Consider the following 19,844-nt stretch of genomic DNA (forward strand, 5'->3'; position numbering starts at 1 on the left):
CACTGCCCTTCACCCTACCATTTCTCTGGCCTTTTTGGGCTAGAAAATATGTCAACCTAGTGTTTCTCTCCCCTTTAATATGTTTCCCCCCCTGGCCATTCTGGGCTCTCTCTCTCCTGACCTTGTTTTCTTCCCCCCAAGCACAGGTTGGGGTTGATATGGTGGGGTTTGGAGGCACTGGGTGATACCAGCCAGGCCTGGCCCCTTCCCCACCTGGGTTCTTTCCTCCCGCACCAGGCCGTGGACGACACTGGGATGAACCTCCTGGATCAGTCCGTGATCAAGAAAGGTAGGGAATCAACCCAGAGACGGGGTTAAACAGGGGAGGCTGGTGCCTGGGGCACCTAGTTTATAGGCAGGAAGCCCCAATACCAGCTGGGACTCAGGAGCAGCCTTCGGGAGAAATAAACTAGAGCTGTCCAGTGCTCTGGCCAGTGCTGGGTTCCTCCCTCCGAGCCAAAGTCAGGGATGGAAGCTTCTGTTCGTAGCAACCGGGTTACCTCCCCAACTCAAGTAAACTGCTTACATCCAGGCCCCGATCCTCCTATATGCCCCTCCCCCTTTTTGGCTCTGTATCAAGGCACTTAAATGCCCACTGGATTCCTATTATGTTGGAGGGAAGAACTATAAAGGGGGATGTGGTCTAGAGGCTTGGTTCAAGGGGTTTTATAGGTAAAGTACCTTATAAGGAAGGGTCTGCCAGAGGAGACTCTAAGAAATATTACTGATAAGTTCTCTGTAAAAGGTTGGGGGGCAGCATGCACTGGGTGCTGGAAGTAGGGTGCTGGCCTAAATCTGGCTGAAACTGAAGGTTGGGCCCTAGGGGGCCTGCTCTACTCTCCCTGGGGTTGCTGGGTGGGGCTGCATTGATTTTCTGTCTCTGGAATTAATTTGCAGAACTAGTTAAGTCACTTCCCAGTTTCCTCAGGGGATGGGGGTGGGATTCCCAGCAGATTTCAGAGTTGTAAAGGAGGGTCACAGGGGCTCCCCCACAAGACAGAGAAGGCCATTCTCCACCCCCTGGTGACCAATAGCTTTTCAATTTGGGCTAAATTTGAGACTCTGTGTGTGTGTGTGTGTGTGTGTGTGTGTGTAGAAGTATTGTGAGCCTGTTGGGGTTTGTAGAATAACCTTCTATGTTTTTGTCTGGGAGATTCTAGAGTGAGACTGTGACAGCAGTTATAGATCAAGGAGGTAAAGGAGGTATGGGTGCCCCAAGCCAGATCATGGAGGGAGGGACCACAGAAGAGAGAGGGTTAGAGTGATGGAAGAGAATGATTTGTGGAGAAGAGAAAAGCAGAAAAGTGTTGTCATTAATGTGGTGGTTAATGGAAGAATAGGAGGAGAGAGGAAAAGGGAGTGAGAGTGGGTAGAGAAGGGGGTGTAGAGAGGAGTCTACAGGGACTCTGCAAAGAGAAGAAAGAAGTGGGAGATGCTTGGGAGAAGGGAAAGAAGGAAAGTATCAGGACACTGGGGAGAAGGAGGAAATACTGAACTAGAAAGAAAAATGCAATTTAGGAAGAAGAGTATTTTTCCCAAAGTAGAATGAATAGGAAGGGAGGTGAGGGAGATTGGGACTTACATTTTCCTTTCCCTGTCCCGGCAGACAGTATATAGTTTAGGGGGAAGCCATTGCTCCTCCCTTCTTCCTACCCTCCCTCCCTTTCTCCCAGAGGATTGGACTCTATTTGTTTTTCAAATCCAGAATTCCCAGTTGGCTTTGCCCTTCACTTGTTCTCTCTGGCATAGAAGAGAGAGTGGGTTACACCTGAATCTGTTCCAGATGACAAATGGGACCAACCCCCTCTTTCAGGCTCCCTCTGAAGGTGGGAAATTCTGGGCTTGGATGAAACTAAGTAGAGTCAGGCCCTGAGGAGATGAGAGGGGGTTGGGAAGGGAAGTTGGGGATAGGGAGCTTTGGGTTCATTGACTGACTGGAAAGACAGGAAAGAAACCAGATCCCTGAAAGATTTCTTCAGCAACAATATGAGTGTCCTAGGGGCACAGGACCTGGCTGGGGATTGAAGGAATTGGGGAAGGTTTCTGTTCTGTTGTTAATAGGAACAATCCTTTACAATGTAAAAATACTTTGGTGAAGTGTTAATGTGAGAGACAGTATTATGTTTTTTGTTGTTGTTGTTGTTGTTGTTGTTGTTGTTGTTGTTGTTGTTGTTGTTTTTAAGGGAGAATTCTCATCTTAACATCTTTTTGTGGCTCCTGGTCAGTCACTTGCCAAGAGCTGGGAATCCAACAGCTCAAGGGTTTAACCTGAGAAAAGTCTCAAATTCCCTGCTCTCCCTTTAGAATCCAGGGAATTTGGGGAAAGCATAGGAAGATTTCAAATATCCTGGCCAGAGCCCCTCCTCAAGGCTATCTGGGAGGGAATGGTCTGTCCTCCTTAAGATAGGAAGAGAATAGATGATGGAGTTCACAAGCTTAGTAAAGGGATTATCCCCCTCCCCCCAAAACAAACTCATACACTATACTCCCATGCACATGAATCAGGAAAGCAGGACAAAATGACAGGGAGCCCTTGAGAACCAATTTTCTATTCTACCAAAGGCCAGGTTCTGGGTCCCCTAAGGATTTGCTGATTCTTTTTGGTAGGGTCTTTGGTGATTGGGAGAGGGGGGCTGGATTTCCCTCTTTGTGAGAGGGGAAAAGATTTTTATCAGACTCAGCATCTGAAGACTGATTCCTGGCCTGGAATCTCTGGGAAGAGTCCCACCCCCAGCCCTGGAGAGAGGCTCCAATATAATCTTTTATTTCTAGCCCTTTATCTGGGCACCCTGGGCACCTTGGGCAGAAGGGGAAGGTTAAGAAAACTGGCAGAGAAGAGAAGTCAGGAAGCAAGGAAAGAAGACCTTTTAATTCTTCCCATAAACTAGTAAGATTGGCTGGCACCAAATAGAGTAGGCTGTTTGGGAGATTTGGAACTGGGTCCCTGTTGTATGTTTTCATATTGGGTGCCCACCTCTAGGATGTTTCTGTAATAATTAGGTGCTTATCTCCAGAGAATTTCCTTGGCCTGTTTTCTGGGAAAGACAAATGTCAGTGAGTGACTGACCAGTGATTGGGTCAATGTATGCTAATTTTGGGGTGTGACTGTGTCTGTCAGGTTGCCTTAGGGTCTGTTTGTGTGTAGAAAAACATTGATAGAGACAGCTCTTCATATGTCTTTATGTGGCTTATAAGGTTGGACAGCAGCGCCAAGTGCTGAGCGCTAAATTCTAAAGTCTGTTGAGTCTCTCTTTAAAGGACCCTATGGAGTCTTTGCATTTTAAAGCATGAAATAAGTTTTCCCCTCCTCTTCCTACAGAGTACCTACAGAGAGACACATATACGCCCCAATCCACAAGCACACAGACTCTACCACATTAGTACTCGCACACACCTGCCCACTTTCAGTTCTAGCCTCGGGGCTCAGACTCCTGCTGTTTCAGAGGCCTCTGCTGAGGGTCCGTAAGGAAAGGGGCGTCTCTGAAAGTATGGGCAAGGGGCCAGGGCGTGTGGCAGGCCGGGAGGAAACAGCTGGCCAGGGTGAGAGGCTTGGGTGCGTTGGGAGTTGGGGAGCAATGATGGAAGAAAAGGGAATAGAACTCCCAGTGAAGACAGGCAGGGACCCAGACCCAAGCCTTTTTTCTTTACTCAATGATCAATCGATAAACATTTATAAAGTGCTTACTATGCGTCAGGCACCATGCTAAGTATCCAGTTATAGCCTTTCATGAATAGCTCTAGCTTGGAGCACTGACACACAGAGTGTCAGGTGGGCAGAGAAGCTAAAGTATAAGGGCTGAGTTCTTCCCTTCATCCTAAATTGTCCCAGAAATGAATGAAACCCTCCTTGAAGGCCAAGAGAGCCTTTCTGTTCTCCCCAGCCTCTGCTTCCGGCTCCTCTTCCTGGGCCCTGGTTTCTAAGAGTTTTCCCCACTCAATGCCAGCACTTGGTGCCTTTCTTGCCTCCCTCTTTTTGTTGCCCTAATACCATTCCCTCTCTCAGCATCCAACTTTCATCCCTGGTCTCTTCGATTGAGGCTCCCGTTCCCTATTTTCACCCTTGTTCTTGGGCCTTTCTCAGGCTTTCATATTTCTGCTCCCTCAGACTCCCTGATCCTATGAGCTGTTTTCTGCCCCTTCTCCAGGTTCCCAAGCCCGCCTTTCATTGCCTTCCATTTCTGGCTCCTATTCCACTCTGTACCACCTCCACCCCGCAAGCTCAACTGGTCCAGAGCAGAGACTCCCCCTTCTCCCTTGGGGGGTTGGCAAAAGATCACTCAGAGCTTTCCCTCATCCCAGCTTCTCCCCAGGGCTGACACCGCCTCTCACCTGGAAAGAAACATTTGTGAAGCTAGCTTTGGGTAGGAGAGGGGGAGAGAAGTGGAGACTATTCTTTACACCCTAGTCATAGTGGACTAAGACGTAACCAGCACTCTTTTCTCGAAATCCTACCCACCCTCTCCCGTCACTGCCCATCGCCCAGCTCCCAAAGTTCCCTCTTCCTCTTTGACTGCCAGGTCTTCAGGCTTCCACTAATTTAAAAGTTGCACTCAGCTTCAACTCGGGTAGGCTCTTAAACCCTAACCTCCTTTGAATCTTGTCCAGGCTCTTTCCTCCACGAGTCTCTTGTAAGATCTCCTGGGTACTTTCTCCCTCTCCCCCTCTTTTTTCCTTTTTGGTTTGGAGTAGGGGAATGGGAGGGAAGGCAAGGGAGAGCGGGAGGGAAGTGGGACGGCAGGGAGAGAATGGAAATAGCCCGATTCAGAGGGACCTACCCAATCCATCTCCGCCCACAGATCTTCACGCACATGCTTTGATACCCCTCCATAAAGGCATTGCATTATATTTCCATGCAATATTTTCCATATTCCATTATATTTTCAAGTTTACAAAGAGTGTATTATTGTCCCCATTTTACAGATGAGGAAATTGTAATTTAGAGAGCTTTAGTGACTTGCTCACAATCAAGTTACAGATTAAGGCTGGAAGGAACGTTAGGCTTCGAGGAGCCCAGAACCATCGCTTTGCAAGGACCAGCCTAGCTCAAAGACGTATAGTGACGGAGCTCAGACGGCTAGGTCTTCGGACTCCGAAACCACAGCTTTCTGCTGCCCCACAGACTGTACAGCTGGTCAGTAGAGGAGGCAGAATTCGCACTCCGGCCGCCTGATTCTCGGTCTGGTGCTTTGTTCCTGATGACTTCACGCTGCCTCCACGAAAAGTGACCAGGCTATAGGATCAGAGGCATATGCGGTATGTGGGGGTGGAGAGGGAAGGGGAGTCATCTTCCAGGAGGGGGTGCAGCCCAGTGACCTCAGCGTCGCCTCACCCCCACCCCCTAGCCACCAGCAAGCGCGCATTCCGAGTCTTGTGGCGCTGGGTCAGTCCTGTCACCTTGAGAGTAGCTTTTCGGCTGAGCGGGTCGCGCGGGGGGCGGGAGCGGGGAGGGATGTGGGGTGGGGGGGAGAGAGGTGAGTGACTTAAACCGGGGTCCCGTGCAGGCAGAAAGCCCTGAGGGTTGGGGTGGAGGCGGGGTGGGAGGAAGCGGTTCTGGCTGAGAAACTGGGGAATTTCTCTTTCCCTGCCTCTTAGGATGAGAAATGGCAGGAGGGGGAGTTGTTGGGCTTGAGCCCTTTCCAGGCCAGGTGGAACAGGCTCTGACCCTTTTCTCGAGGGACTCTGCCTCCTCCCCATAAAAGAGCAGGGAATGGGGGAAGGGTCGAGCGCTGCGGGGTGGGTTAGTGAACAGGGTGAGTGTAAATGTGTGTTATGTCCAAGTCCCTCTATGAGTTTATGTGGATATATATATATATATATATATGTTATGTTATATATATATGTTAATGTGTGAACGTGTGATTGCGTACATATGAGTATATGTGTGGAACTAATTAGGTGTGTGATTGAACACGTGTGAGTAGCCCCTAAAAATCAGTTTCCGTGTGTGTTCCCTGCCCCGACTTTCCTCTCTTTATGGGGCTGCATTGAGATGATCTCTTTCCTACATTTTTCTCTGTGCTTCAACTCATCAGGAACTATGCTGGAGGAAATTTCAGGATGGGGGGGAGGGAGGCGCTTGGCTCTGGGTTTGAGAAGTGCTGGAAAGGTCGGTGGAAAACTTTTAACTACCAGCCTAGGATGCTTGTGTCTTGTTCTATGTCCTATCAGATTTTTAGCAAAGTACTTGGTGCTTCAGGGAGATTGTTTTGACAGGCGTGTGAAAGGACATGATTTGAAAGGAGACACAAAAATGTAGTAGAGTGTTCTACTTGGAGCCAAGAAGATCTGGGTTTTCTCATTTGAAAATGTGAACACCTGTCTCACAGGTTGATTGTGAGGTTTAAATGATATCCTGTAAGGCATTTTTTAAAAACATAAATTCTTATTATTTTTAAGAAAGGACAAATTAGAAACAAGAAAATTAGTAGATTAGTTTAGTAGGCTAAGAGACATGATGAGGCCCTAGATTAGCATATTAAATCATATGTAAGAGATGTACAGACAGAATCACTAAAAAATCATTTGATTATCAGGGGATGAGGAAGAGGAAGAAGTCAAAGTTAATTCTGAGGTCATGAACCAGAATCACCTGAAGGATAATTGCAGACTTCATGGTAATGGGAAGTTGGGAAGAATTTCTGATGGCAATGAATTTTATTTTGGTAAGTTGAGTTGGAAATTCCTACAGAATCTACAGGAAACGTCTAGTGGGCAATTGATATCTATGATTAGAGTTCAAAGGAGAGATAGAAGCTGAATATCTAGATTCTGGAGTCATCCATGTAACAACAAGTAGTACTTGTATAGCCTTTTAAGGATTGCAACACAGAGATATAGGTAGACTTAAAATAGGCATAAAAGAATTAAAACATAATCCGAGGAAAAGGCACTGGTAGCTGGGGATATCCGGAAAGGCTTTATGTAGAAATTCCACACAGTTTTCAAAACAGTCTTCTTGAGGTACCTTGTCACTGCCCTACTTAGGAGATGAGCCTTGAAGCAAAGTAGGAGACTTGAAGCAAAGTCAGAGTCAGAGATGAAGAGATAGAACGTTTCAGCCATGGGAGACAACCAGTGGAGAGACCTGAAGATAAAATGGAGCAGAGTTTATATTTCATGATAGAAGTAGTCCTTCTTTCCTTGTCCTTTGTACACAAAGAAAACCCAAATGACATCAAGCTGGGGAGGTAAATGTAGAATGTATCCAACTTCGACTGATCAGACTAATGCAGTCTTAGCTCTACCACAGCTTGGATACAAGTAGTCCATTTGGGACTATTTGGAGTGCAAATGTCTAAATTTGCATATTTCTTTTGAACTACTGAAATTCTGATTTGCTTCTAGAGCACAACGCCTTTTTTGATGTAAGCATTTTCAGGGTGCCAGTGTCTCCCTTGCCTCACAATGGATTCCAAAGTCTTGAAAAGATCTTGGGAGTGTTACATTTATTCTTTTGACCTCTGTATGAGTGCTTGCCTTATGTGACTACTTGGTAGAGCACTCTTTTAAACAAATGTACATTTGGCATTTGAATAATTTTGCCAGCCCATTTTGCTCTTTGTGATGGAGTTTAAATGCTTGACTATTTAGCTCTAGAAAGGACCTTAGTGTCTGGTACTTTATCTTGCCAGATAATCTTCAGAATCCTCCCAAGACAATTCAAATAGGAGTGGTTCAATTTTCTGAACAAGTTAATGGGTAATTGGAAACCACTAGGGTTTGTTGAGGAGGGGAGTGATGAGGTTTGCAAAGAATAAAATCAATAAACATTTATTAAGTGCCTTCTATGTGTCGGGCACTGAGTACACAAAGAAGGCAAAAAGACAGTTTCTACCCTCAAAGGGTTTACTGTAACAGGGAAGCATCTAAAATAAAGCCGAAAGTGTGGGGTGGGACATGATGAAGAAGTCAAAGAAGTTCAAAATTAGTGTATTTAAGTGGGAAATGAGGAGATATCAGTCCTGCCTGAAATCACCCTTCAATCAAAGGGGTGGAGGGGATTGATAAGGTGTGAGTACATAGGCTGATTGGATCTTAAAGGATGATAAGATTTCTGAAAAGATTTGGGGAGATTTGTGGAGAAGAAAGTCCAAATGCATGCAGTCAGGTAGAAAAGGAGGAAATGATCAGATGTGAGCTCCTCATGCTTAAGAGAATGAAGAAAAGAGGGCCAGGGACAGAGCTCTAGAGAAGACCTAGAGTAAGGGATGAGGAAATAGAAAAGATCCTATATAGTAGACAGAAAAAGAGGAACCAATCAATCAAGATGAGATGCAGATAAGAAGTGTCTTAAGAAGTTCCAGGAGATAATATCCAGGAGGAGGATGTGGTTCATAGTATCAAAGGCTTCTGAAGGAGAGAAGGAAGAGATTGTCAGGGAAATGGAAGCAGAGTGTGTGGATGGTTCTGGGAGTTTGATAGTGAAAAAGGAGTTGGCTTGAGGGATGGCAGCTTGAAAAGATATAAGATGAGAAAGGTTTTTAAGGATGGGAGTGAGGGGAAACCTGATCATATTTGGAGGCATCAGGCAAGAAGACGATAGATAAGGACAGAATGAAGATGAGGGAATGAATAATGAATGGGGTAAGCTTGTAGAGGAGATAGAGAATGCCATGGAGGACGTGGATTAGAGAGAAGGTTGGCCTTGGGAAGCAGAAGGGCCAGTTCTTCTTTAGAGAAAGACAGATAAATAGAGTTATGGATGAGTAGGAGACCTCAGAAGAGAATAAATTAAGATGACCTTTATTTTCTCAGTGAAGTAGAATATCAGCTGAGAGGATTAATGAGTAGTCATTGGGGGCTTGAGAAAAGATTTAGAATAGCTATGGAGAGCAATGATGGTCAATCAAAATAAGTTTTGTCTTGTAACAGTGAAAGGTTTAGTTAAGATTAGATAACAAGAATTTGTAATGGATGAATTTAATATGATAATGTAACTTCTTCACATTGTGTTGTAGCTCTGCAGTTGAAGTGGAGAAAGCAAGTGGTGGTGGTGTGGGTGTGGGGGAGTGAGATTCATAACTAAAGACTGGAAGAAGGACATAGGAGCCAAGAGATGGAGGACAGACTATAAAACTTAGTGCAAAATGCAATAGGGCAAATATGCTGGACTGGGAGAATAGAGAACAGAGAGAAGAATGAGAGTTCTCAATAATCCCAAATCTATTCCTTATTCTTATTACAATCTTATTGAAGCAGAAGATGAGATGATAGGACAGGAAATTATAATAAGAAAGCAGAATTTCAGAGTACAAGATCAGTGAGGTGAGCTTTATGGATGATGGCAAGCTAAAATATTGACCATCCAGATGAGTGGCTGAAATAGAATGGAGCAATAAAAGTCATGTAAGAGTGCCAGTGAATGAGAGACCAGGATATTTGAATAGATATCAACATATGTATTTGGGAGAATACAGGTATAGAAACAAATGGAGAGAAAAATTTGTGAGAAAGGACTGAGGGTGATGTCTCCTATCTTTCCAAACATAAGGTAGTAGACTATAGCTGAGGAATGAGGAGTACATCTTCAGATATAACCAATATGTTGATTTGATTTGTTTCATTGTACTTCTTTGTTGCAAAGGAGTAGAATCATTGGGAAGGGATAATGGTTTAAAGGTAAACATTAATAAAAAGAATGACTTTGTGGTTTGCTTACAGTAACAAAGATCTGAACAAGATGACATGGATAGAATGACTCAGGGGAAGAGAGATTGCTTAGTTATAATGGCAAGGGGAGCAGGGTGTAAACCAGTTCATCCTCCCATCCTCAGTGTGTCATGGGACATGAGAGAATGAGCAACTAGCAATGGAAAGATTGCCCAGAGATACAGTATATTTTGTATAAAGCAAAGTATCCATGAAATAAGAGATTAAGATGGAAGTAAGTTTATTAACAATTGAGTAGGGATTCCATAGGGCACAATAGAAAAGGGAGGAAAGGAACTGAAGAGTTGTATGAAGCACAAAAATGTAGAAAAAGAAAAAAGGGGAAGGAGTTGTCTACTCAGGAGGCAATGACTCTGAATCACTAGGAATTACAGGAGATAGAGATGCAAATTTGCTAACCATAATGCTAGTTGTGTTGAGCTATTATTTTCTAGGGTTCTGTGCTTACTAATACAAGTGTTATGGTAGTTTTACAGATGGGGAGCTGAGATTTTGAGAAGTTGTGTTTTGTCCATGATCATACAGTTGGTAAATATGTGAGATGATTTGAATTAGGGATTTCAAGTGTGGGTTTCCTTCCACTAAATTGAAGTGCCTTTCAAGGAGAGAAAAAGTTGAAAAGATCTCCAATGACATAGGTGACTTAATTTTTCAGGGACCATGGTGATCAGAGGGTGACATCAAAAAAACAGCAACCCAAAGGAACTCCTTTGCCTAGTGAGGGAGAATTATTGGCCGCTTGAGGCAGTGTGGTGCCTTAGCAGCCGGAAAATCTCATTCTGAACTCTAGCTCTGATCCTCACTCCATGTGGAAGTCTTTATCTCCTAGTTGTGAGACATGGATTTTTTGCTATATTGGAGAACAGAATCTAATGCTTGGTATTGATTAGATAATTAAAAACAGACAATGGAAAGAAGACAGAATCTTCAATTTTTTTTTTTCTGTACCATGGAAAACAATCCCATCCCCACACCCCCAGCATTTATATAGGGCTTTAAATTTTTTAAGTGACTTGCCCAGCATCACACAGCTATATATAATTCAGTGTATGAGTTATGATTTGATCTCAGGTCTTCTGACTTCAAATGCAGAACTCTATCCCTGCACCATCTAGCTGTCTAATAATAACCTTTAGAATAGAAAGAATAGAACAAAAACAATTGGTACATAAATTGAAATCTAGTAATAGAGCATCTAGCTTTTGTTTTGAAAGAAGATATAGTCTATACAGCACAGGACCTGGAGTTAGAAAGATGTGTGTTCAAATTCCACCTCATTTACTAGTTGTATGACTGAAGGCATTTGACCTCTTTCTCAGTTTCCTTATCTGTAAAATGGGGCTAATAATAGCAACTACCTTTCATAAGGATTAACTGTGATAACATGTAAAGCCCTTTGCAAACTTTGAAATGCTTTGTAAATGATAGCTTATTGTTATTAATGGTCATTAAGCCCAGCCTAACTACATTTTGAGATTTTCAATTCAATTTGAGAAGAATCTGTTAAAAGTCTAGGCATTGAGGATTCTAAACCCAAAATTGTTTTATTGAAATTGACAGAATTGGAGGCAGCTAGATGATGGCCTCAGACACCTGTGTGACCATGGGCATGTCAATTAACCCCAATTGCCCCACCCCCCCCAAAATAATCAAAACAATTAGCAGAATTAGCATATTATAGAGAATGAGAAAAATAATCCAGGAACCAAATAGGGCAAATATTTCTGTTTTTTTCTTCTGATTTTCAAGCAAAGATAGAGATTGAAATATTTGATTTATATTAATTATATCACTTAATTATATATAAGTGAGGGAGCCTCTCTTCAACTCTAAAACTTATTGTGAGAGACATAGTCAGTGAATACCTTTAAAAGTCAGTGGTGATAATGGAGTCAGCATAGCTTCATCAAAGACAAATCCTGCCAGATTAACCTCATTTTCTTTCTAGTTAGGATTAGTGGATTTGCAAATGGAACAGTGGTTACATTTTATCTAGAGTTCAGCAAAACATTTGAAAAAAGTGCCTTATGCTACTTTTGTGAAAAGGGTGGAGAGGGGTGGGCTAGATGGTCAAATATCCTGATTCAAAATTTAATCAGTTGGGAGAAGATGAGTTCCTTGTCATTGGAAATCCTAACTAAAGCTAGGTGATCTGTCCCGCGTGACTTTGAGCATATGGTCACAATCTGGGTCTCAGTTTCCCCATCTGTGAAATGTGAAATGAATCTGTTAGATAAGGTCTAAGGTAATTTTTATCTCTGAGTCCTGTGATTGACTCTATAAATGAGGAAGCAGGTTCAGAGAGGAGAAATGGTCTCCTAGAAGGCAAAACTGAAATTCAAATCAAGTCCTTTCTCAGGTCCAGCACTCTTTCTGATTATACCACAGGGGTCTCTCATTCATATACAACTAGAGGAAGATCTTTGATTCTATCTACTTAGGACATCTTTATTTTCACTAAAGAATAACTAAAACAGCATTTCCTTCCATTATGCAAAAAAAAAAAAAAAAAAGACATGACTGAGGAGTCTATGGGCTTCATGAGGCTGGAAATGATTCAATGATACAAAAAAAGGGTTAAGAACTGCCTGATTTAGTCTAAACAATCAATAAGTATTTATTACATGATTGTGATGTTCCAGGCACTGTGCTAGTCCAACTTGCACCTGAACAAGAGGCCCTGGCTTTGCCATTAACTAGATGATTCAACCTTGAGTGAGTTAATTATATGAGGCCTCAGTTGCCTCAACTATAAAATGAGGTATTCGAGATGAACCTGAAGAATCAAAATTCCCTTTAAATTCTAAGTCAGGGGTATTATAATCTTTTTTGGGGAGAGGATGTCTTATAAATCCCTTGGGGAATCTGAAACCTATGGTAAAACTCCTCAGATTATTGTTTTAATTTTTATTTTTTCTCAATTGCATATAAAAAACAATTTTAACATTCATTTTTTATAATTTCTGAGTTTCAAATTTCCTCTTTTCCTTCCCTCCCCATTCTTGAGAAGACAAGTACTTTGATATAGATTATACATGTGCTGTCATGCAAGACAGGTTTCTATGTTACCCATGTTGCAAAAGAGAACACTGAATCAAAAGTGAAAAGAAAAATAAAGAAAGTAAAAAAAAATATGCTTCAATCTGCATTCAGACTTTATCAATTCTTTCTTTGGAGGATGGATAGCATTTTTCATCATAAATCCTTCAGAGCTGTCTTGGATCATTGTATGTTGAGAATAATTAAGTTATCAGAATGTTTTTAAATGCATAAAATCACATATATTAGCAACACAAAGGAAAGCAAATATGTTGAAATAAAGTAAATGGACATCCTGACATCTCTCCATGGATTCTTTGAGGTTCTGTGGACCAGATTTAAGAACTTGTGTTCTAAGTATAAGATTCTGTGACCAAGCAGAGGGCTCCCATTTTATCCTATCTGCATCTTGTTCGTACATAGTTGTTTGCATGTTGTTTATCATGTTAGATTATGACCAGGGATTGAGTTTTTTGACCTTTTTGTGTTAAGTCTGGAGCTCTTAGGTTAGCACCTGGTACACAGCAGTCACTTAGTAAACATCTATTGACTTGACTTCTCCTTGCTAACCATCCCCAGTTCCTTTCACTGATTCTCGTACAGCATGTTTTCAACCATCCAGATCACCCTCCCTTGGTACCTTCAGGCTTATCGATGTTCTTCCTAAAGTACAGCGACCAGAATCCTAGTGTCAACTATGAGTGAAGATGGCTTACTTTGCTTGTAGTTGGATCTCACTAGAACTCCCACTGGTGGCAGGGTGTGAGTGAGAGCTGCCCAGATGTTCCTGCCATCACCACTGATGAGCCTAGATTGTTTTAGCTAAAAGAGCTGAAGTAATCCTCCCCTCTTTGTCCCCCATTTTACTGAAGAGGAAGAAAACTGAAAAGGAAAGTTAAAGATCTGCCCATGATCATCACATGGTAAAGTTGGAACTAAAATAAAAATTATTTTATTGGGACTAAAATCATTTAAAGGCTTCCTTCACAACCCCTTGTGCTGGATGTGCATGTTTGATTGTCTCCTCTTTACTGAGAGGGGAACTGAGGCATAGAGAGATTAATTAAGTTCTCTTTCCACTATTCTATTTCTTATACACTAAAACCGATTTCTTTCCTTCTGCTATATTCTCTGTTCCATTAGATAGAGGGCTGATGGATTCAGAGTGCAGCTTGAGGCATATTTTTCTCTCCTCTTCTTCCTTCCCCCTTCCCTCTCTCCCTTCTTTCCTCCCTTCTTTTCTTTCTTACTTTCTTTCTCTTTTTCTTCCTTCCTTCCTCTCTCTTCCTCCTTCCCGTCTTTCTTCCTTCTCTCCTTCCTTCCTTCCTTCCTTCCTTTCTCCCTCCATCCTTTCCTCTTTCTTTCCTTTTTCTTTCTCTTCCTTCCTTTCTTCTTTCTTTTTCTTTTTTCCCACAGCTAATGCAGGAATTTATTTTACATGACTATATATACTTATGATGTGTAGTTTTGTTTTTCTTGCCTTCAGAACTGAAAATAATAAATATTAGGGGAAAGAAGACTAGGTTGATGACCATTTTTGTGAAAAAGATATGAAATCAATGGTGTCAATGGCAGCCAGAAAATCCAATGGTTGACAAGTATTTATTAAGTGCTCATTGTGGACCAGGCTCCATATGCAATGCTGGGAATACAAATAGAAGCAAAAAAAAAACCACAGTCCCTGACCTCAAAGAGCTTATATTCTCTAGGGGTTATACAACACATAAAAGGAGGCTAAAAGGGGTTGATGGTAGAAGGGAAGGTATCTAACTTGGGGCATGGTAGAAATTCTGAAGTGTAGTCTGAAGAGGAAAGAATTAAAGGATCAAGAGATAGAAAAATATTAGAGCAGTTCTTTGTGGTGGTAAAGAACTGAAAACCAAGAATGCCCATCAATGAGGGAACAGTTGAACATATTATGGTATATGAAGGTAATGAAATGCATGGTGCTATTAGAAATGAAGAAAAGGATGATTTCAGGAAAACCTTGGAATGCTTGTATGAACTGAGGTGGGTATGTGATGGAATTAAGAAATGCTTAATAATATGAAGAATGAGGAAGAGAATGAGGGCAGTATGGTGAATAGAGGTTAGGACTTAGAATCAAGAAGATTTAAATTTAAATGTGGCTTCAAACAGTCAAGTGACTTGACCTCTGCTTCAGTTTTCTCATCTGTAAAATGCAGATAATAATATCACCTACCTCCAAGGATTTTTAGGATCAAATGAGACCATAATTGTAAAGCATTTAGCACAGTGCCTGGGACATAATAAGTACTATTAGCTATTATTATTATCACTATATTCTACTCTAGTTAGGTCACTTTCTGGGTACTCAACAAGATAAAACATGTCCAGAAGATGGTACGGAGTATGGTGCAAGGTTGGAAAACATTTGGTGAAGGTATAAGGATTAGGTGAAGAAACTGGCTATTTTTAATCTGGAGAAGAGTAATTTAGGCAAGGATGGAAACAGAATAACAGTTTTCAGGTATTTCAAGAGCAGTGAATAGATGTTAGAGACATATTTAGCTTGGCTCAAAGCAAAGAAATGCTTCCTTACAATGAGAGCTGTCCCAAAGTGACCAGGGCTGCCTCAGAAGGCAGTGGTTCCCTTTCAGCAGAAGTTTTCTTTTTCTTGTTTTTTTTTTTTTTTTTTTTAAATTTTTTTTATTATAATAATTTTTTATTGACAGAACCCATGCCAGGGTAATTTTTTACAACATTATCCCTTGCACTCACTTCTGTTCCCATTTTTCCCCTCCCTTCCTCCACCCCCTCCCCCAGATGGCAAGCAGTCCTATACATGTTAAATAGGTTACAGTATATCCTAGATACAATATATGTGTGCAGAACCAAACAGTTCTCTTGTTGCACAGGAAGAATTGGATTCAGAAGGTAGAAATAACCCAGGAAGAAAAACAAAAATGCAAACAGTTTACATTCATTTCCCAGTGTTCTTTCTTTGGGTGTAGCTGCATCTATCCATCATTGATCAATTGAAACTCAGTAGAAGTTTTCGAGCAGAAGTTGGATGACCATTCTTGAGGAGTGTTGGAGAAAGAATTCTTATTTAGGAACTGGTTGAACTAGACTGTTCTCCAAGGCTACTCAGTGACAATAGCTAGAAAGTTAAGGACAATAGGTAGGAACTGGGAGCAATGAGTGGGGGGAGTTGAGGATTAGTGGGAAACTTGTGGAAATACTGAGGGAAATTGAGTGATAGTGAGATGGAAGTTGGGGAATAGCAAGTAGAAGAAGCTGAGAAACTGGGGAGGAGTTGGGGATGGTAGGAATACTGTGGAAATAGAGGCAGAAAGTGTGGTGAGATTGGGAGGATTCAGGGGATTATGACTGGGGAGTTGGAGGAAAGTAAGGAGGAATTAGAAATAATGAATGAGTGAGAATTTAGGGAACAGTGGAGTATTTAATTCAGCCACTGGGATATTGCACAGTGGGAGATGTTGGGAGTTGGAGGACGGTGAATGAGGGTTAGGGAAAGATGGTGAGCAATGGACTTGACAATATAGAGGAATTTGGGGCAATGGTCATGGGAAGTGGTGGAAATGGAGAGTGTAGGATAGTTAAGGAGCAGTGAATACAGCTAGGTAGTGCAGTGGACAGTGCATTGGGTCTGGAGTCAAGAAGAGTTGAGTTCAAATGTGTTCTCAGACACTTACTTGTTAGTTGTGTAACCCTAGATTTACTCCTTGCCTCAGTTTTCTCATCTGTAAAATGATCCGAAGAAAGAAATGGCAAACCATCCCAGTTCCTTTGCCAAGAAAATCCCAAATAGGGTCATAGAGTCAGACAACTGAACAACAATAGAAAAATTGTGGAGTTGAAGATTAGATGAAAAAGTAGGAGGGAAAAGTGACTGAAGAGGTTTCCATTTTTTCCTCCCCTTACCACTCCTTTCTTCCAACTATTTATTGAGAAACTAAGATTAAGTTGGGCCCCATTTGGGGTAAAATAGTTTCTTCTCCTTTCTGTATTTGAAGTATGTCTGGAATGGAGGCATCATTCACCTTAGAATCCCCCCAGGGAGAACAAGAGAAAGTAGAGGCTGTGAATGAGAGCTGCTGGGAATACCATGTCGGGAAGTGTCTCAGTGTAAAACTGTGTGTTACTCTCTGAAGCCTGGTGCTATGTATGTATAAAATGCTGGATTAGGAATCAAGAGGTCAAAAAGTGGTTTTTCCATTGACTAGCTGAATGGCCTCAAGCAAATCCCTGGCACTCTGGGTCTCACTTTATCTATGTGTAATAAAGACATATAATAATTTGCAGTATATTCTTCCAAGAACACCTGATTCCTATCCATGTGGGAATGTATATTTTATGCCCCTCTCAGGGGTGGTAAGGGAGAAAAAGGAAGGATTGATCTGTTGGTCTTTATTTCCTCTAAGGCACTATGAAAAGATTATTAGGTTTGGAATCAAGGATCATAGCTTAGTATTGGTATCTACTTGACTTAAGGAAAAACATTTAGCTTTTTACATGTAATTGGGGGTGGGGGGAATTGTCACTTAACTAATTTGAGCCTCAGTTTCCCTATCTGTAAAATGGGAATTGGGCTACATGGTTTCTGAGAACCCTTTTTTTTGGGGGGGGAAGCAATTGGGGTTAAGTGACCTGCCCAGGATCACATAGCTAGTAAATTATAAGTGTCTAAAACTGGACTTGAACTCAGATCTATTCAGTGCATCATCTAACTGCCCCAGAATCCTTCTAACTCTTTTTTATAGTTTAGGAATCTTCTCTGTGGTTCCTTCCAACTCCAGGCTGTTGTGTTGTAGGTGGGTTTGTGTGTGTAATGTGAGATGTATGATGTATATACACTTCAATACTTTGGTCATTTCTTCATTGTGAGCACAACCTCCCTTTTCCCAAGCCACAATTCCTTTATAAAGGAGTAGGCTATCTTAGAGAACTGTGGGTAACCAAAAATTCATCTTAAAAATCCTCCTGAATTATTTTAGGTTGGTCCTTGTCCTCCCTAGCTTTGTGAGCCGCCCCAGAGCCTATGGCCTTCTTGCCAAGTTTTCCCCTCTGGTTGAGAGAACCTTGGAGAACTCTGGCCACCTCCCTGCCATGAAGAGGACTTCACAGGAAGCGTGTACGTCCATGTGTGTGCCCAAGTGAGAGAGTGCAAATAGTTGTGCTGGTGTGCACTACACTGTCTCTGGAGAGAGTGGTACATCCCAGTCTGATGCTATCTGCAAAGTCACTTAATGCCATTGAACCTCAACCTCCCCCTCTGTAAAACAGAGGATCTTTGATGTTGCTTCTGACTTTAGATCTGTGATTCCCAATGAAAGAGTACTGGCTTTGGAATCCAGAGACCTAGTCCTGCCTTTAAGTCACATTATTTCTCATACTTCTTTCATCTGTTAAATCTGAGGTCTCCTCTAGCTTCCAGCTCCTAAGATATTCCAAGTCTGGGTCTCTGGGAACATGTCCACTTCTAAGGTGACTTTGTGTCTGTGTCTTTTCTGTTGTGGGTCTCTCTGTATGTGTGTCTGGATTTTTTTTTCTTTTATGTATGTGGGAGAGTCCCCATCCCTTTCCTGCCTTCTCCCTCCTGTCAGTCTGAGACCCTGGTCCTTCCTAGCTGAAGGAGAGACCTATCTGCCTAAACCTTGGGATAAGTCCAGGGAAGAACAGATCCACAGAAACCCTCTGCTTTCCTCTGACCCTTACTCCACAAACCTGGGCCATTTACCTTTCTACAGTGCTTCTGGCTGTCCCTTACAAACAATGTTTTGAACCGCAATCTACCTTGGAGTCATAACAAAGCAGCTCTTACATAAAAACCAGGCGAAGGGGAAACCTTCCACAGTTGGTGTAACTTTTACCCCCAGATAGCACCTTCTAATTCATCAGGTGCACTTGAACATATATAGAACTGGTCCAGCGCCTCAGACCAGAATGAGTATGGGGGACACCTCGATGGGTGTATTATGGTATCTCATTCCCCTCCTCTACCCCAGTCCTATCCCACCTTAATTCTCTGAAAGAAGGGTCAGAAGGAGGACCTGAGCAGGGGAAGGGGCCCAGGAATTGAGCCTGGGGATCCTAAAGATTTTGACCTGATCAGGACATAATTCTGACTTCTTTGGTGGATGAAATGGAAGTCAAGGAACCCAAAGTCTGGAAAGAAAGCCCTTTTCCTCCAATGCCATGGCCCATCCCATAACCCTACCTCCAACTCGATGCCATAATCAGGGGTCTTTGGATCTCTGCGATCTAGAGTGTGGGTTTCTACTTCTAAAGGATAACGAGAAAAAAGGATTGCCCAGAGACTGAGAATTTATCCATATTAGTGGAAATTCTGGTCATGGCCCTGCCCGTCTGTCTCAAGCCCTCACGTCTCTGGCTTTGGTTCTTGATTCCTGCCCCCTCCAACATTTTTTCTCTGTAGCCCCTGGACTGTGTGTCTCCTGAGTCCGAGTCCCCCACCCCATCTCCCTTGGTATGTTGGTGTTCCGGGGGTTATATGTAAGTGTTTGTTCCTGTGTCTCAGCGCCCTGGCCACAAGCTTGGGCTCATGTCTACACTTTTGGGGTGTTTCCATTGTGGTCTTGAACACTTAGGGATCCCTGGATTTGAGTCTGGAGGGACACCTAAGTTACCTGGTCTGTGTCATGCTGAGTTTTTCCTCCTCCTCAGCCCCCTCCTCCCCCTGTCTTGAGGCGCTGTAGTTTCAGAATCAGGAAGGGAGCTGCTTTTTCAGTGGAGGTCCTTAGTCTGAGCTCTAGAAACAACTGGCAAGGGTGAAGAAGAGTCCCCAGTCCGTGGGCTGGCTGAGCTTATTGGGAGAGGGATGGAGATAGTGGTGAGGGAATGGGGGGTGGGGTAAAGTCACAGTCAGGGGGCTGAGAATCCATTGTTTCATTCTGAGAGAATGAGCTCGTGGGGATAGTTTGGTCAGGGCATAGAACCAAAGTGTTAGACCCAGAATTTGGTTGTGGGAGTTAGGATTGGACCGAATAAACCATATTCAGTTGCATCCTGTGCTGGCTGGCCTTGGGAAGCTCCTTTTTTGGGGGAAATCCCCGGCCTGAGGGCTCCAGCCCTCCCTTTCCCTCCATTCCTTACCCACCCCCAACGGAATAGGGGGTTCACCTGAGCTT

At 42.7% G+C, this 19,844-nt stretch overlaps 1 protein-coding gene across 2 annotated transcripts in view; it reads left to right on the plus strand.

Moving 5' to 3' along the window:
* TFAP2E (transcription factor AP-2 epsilon) overlaps positions 1 to 19,844 on the plus strand; it is a 38,039-nt gene that overhangs the window by 2,955 nt on the left and 15,240 nt on the right. For both annotated transcript variants that reach the window (XM_031962127.1, XM_031962128.1), the window contains exon 3: positions 238 to 289. In XM_031962127.1, coding sequence (XP_031817987.1) covers positions 238 to 289 — 52 coding nt within the window. The remainder of the gene's footprint in view (positions 1 to 237; positions 290 to 19,844) is intronic.

The sequence above is a fragment of the Sarcophilus harrisii genome, chromosome 3 (assembly GCF_902635505.1).
Source record: "Sarcophilus harrisii chromosome 3, mSarHar1.11, whole genome shotgun sequence".
Classification (NCBI taxonomy): Eukaryota; Metazoa; Chordata; class Mammalia; order Dasyuromorphia; family Dasyuridae; genus Sarcophilus; species Sarcophilus harrisii.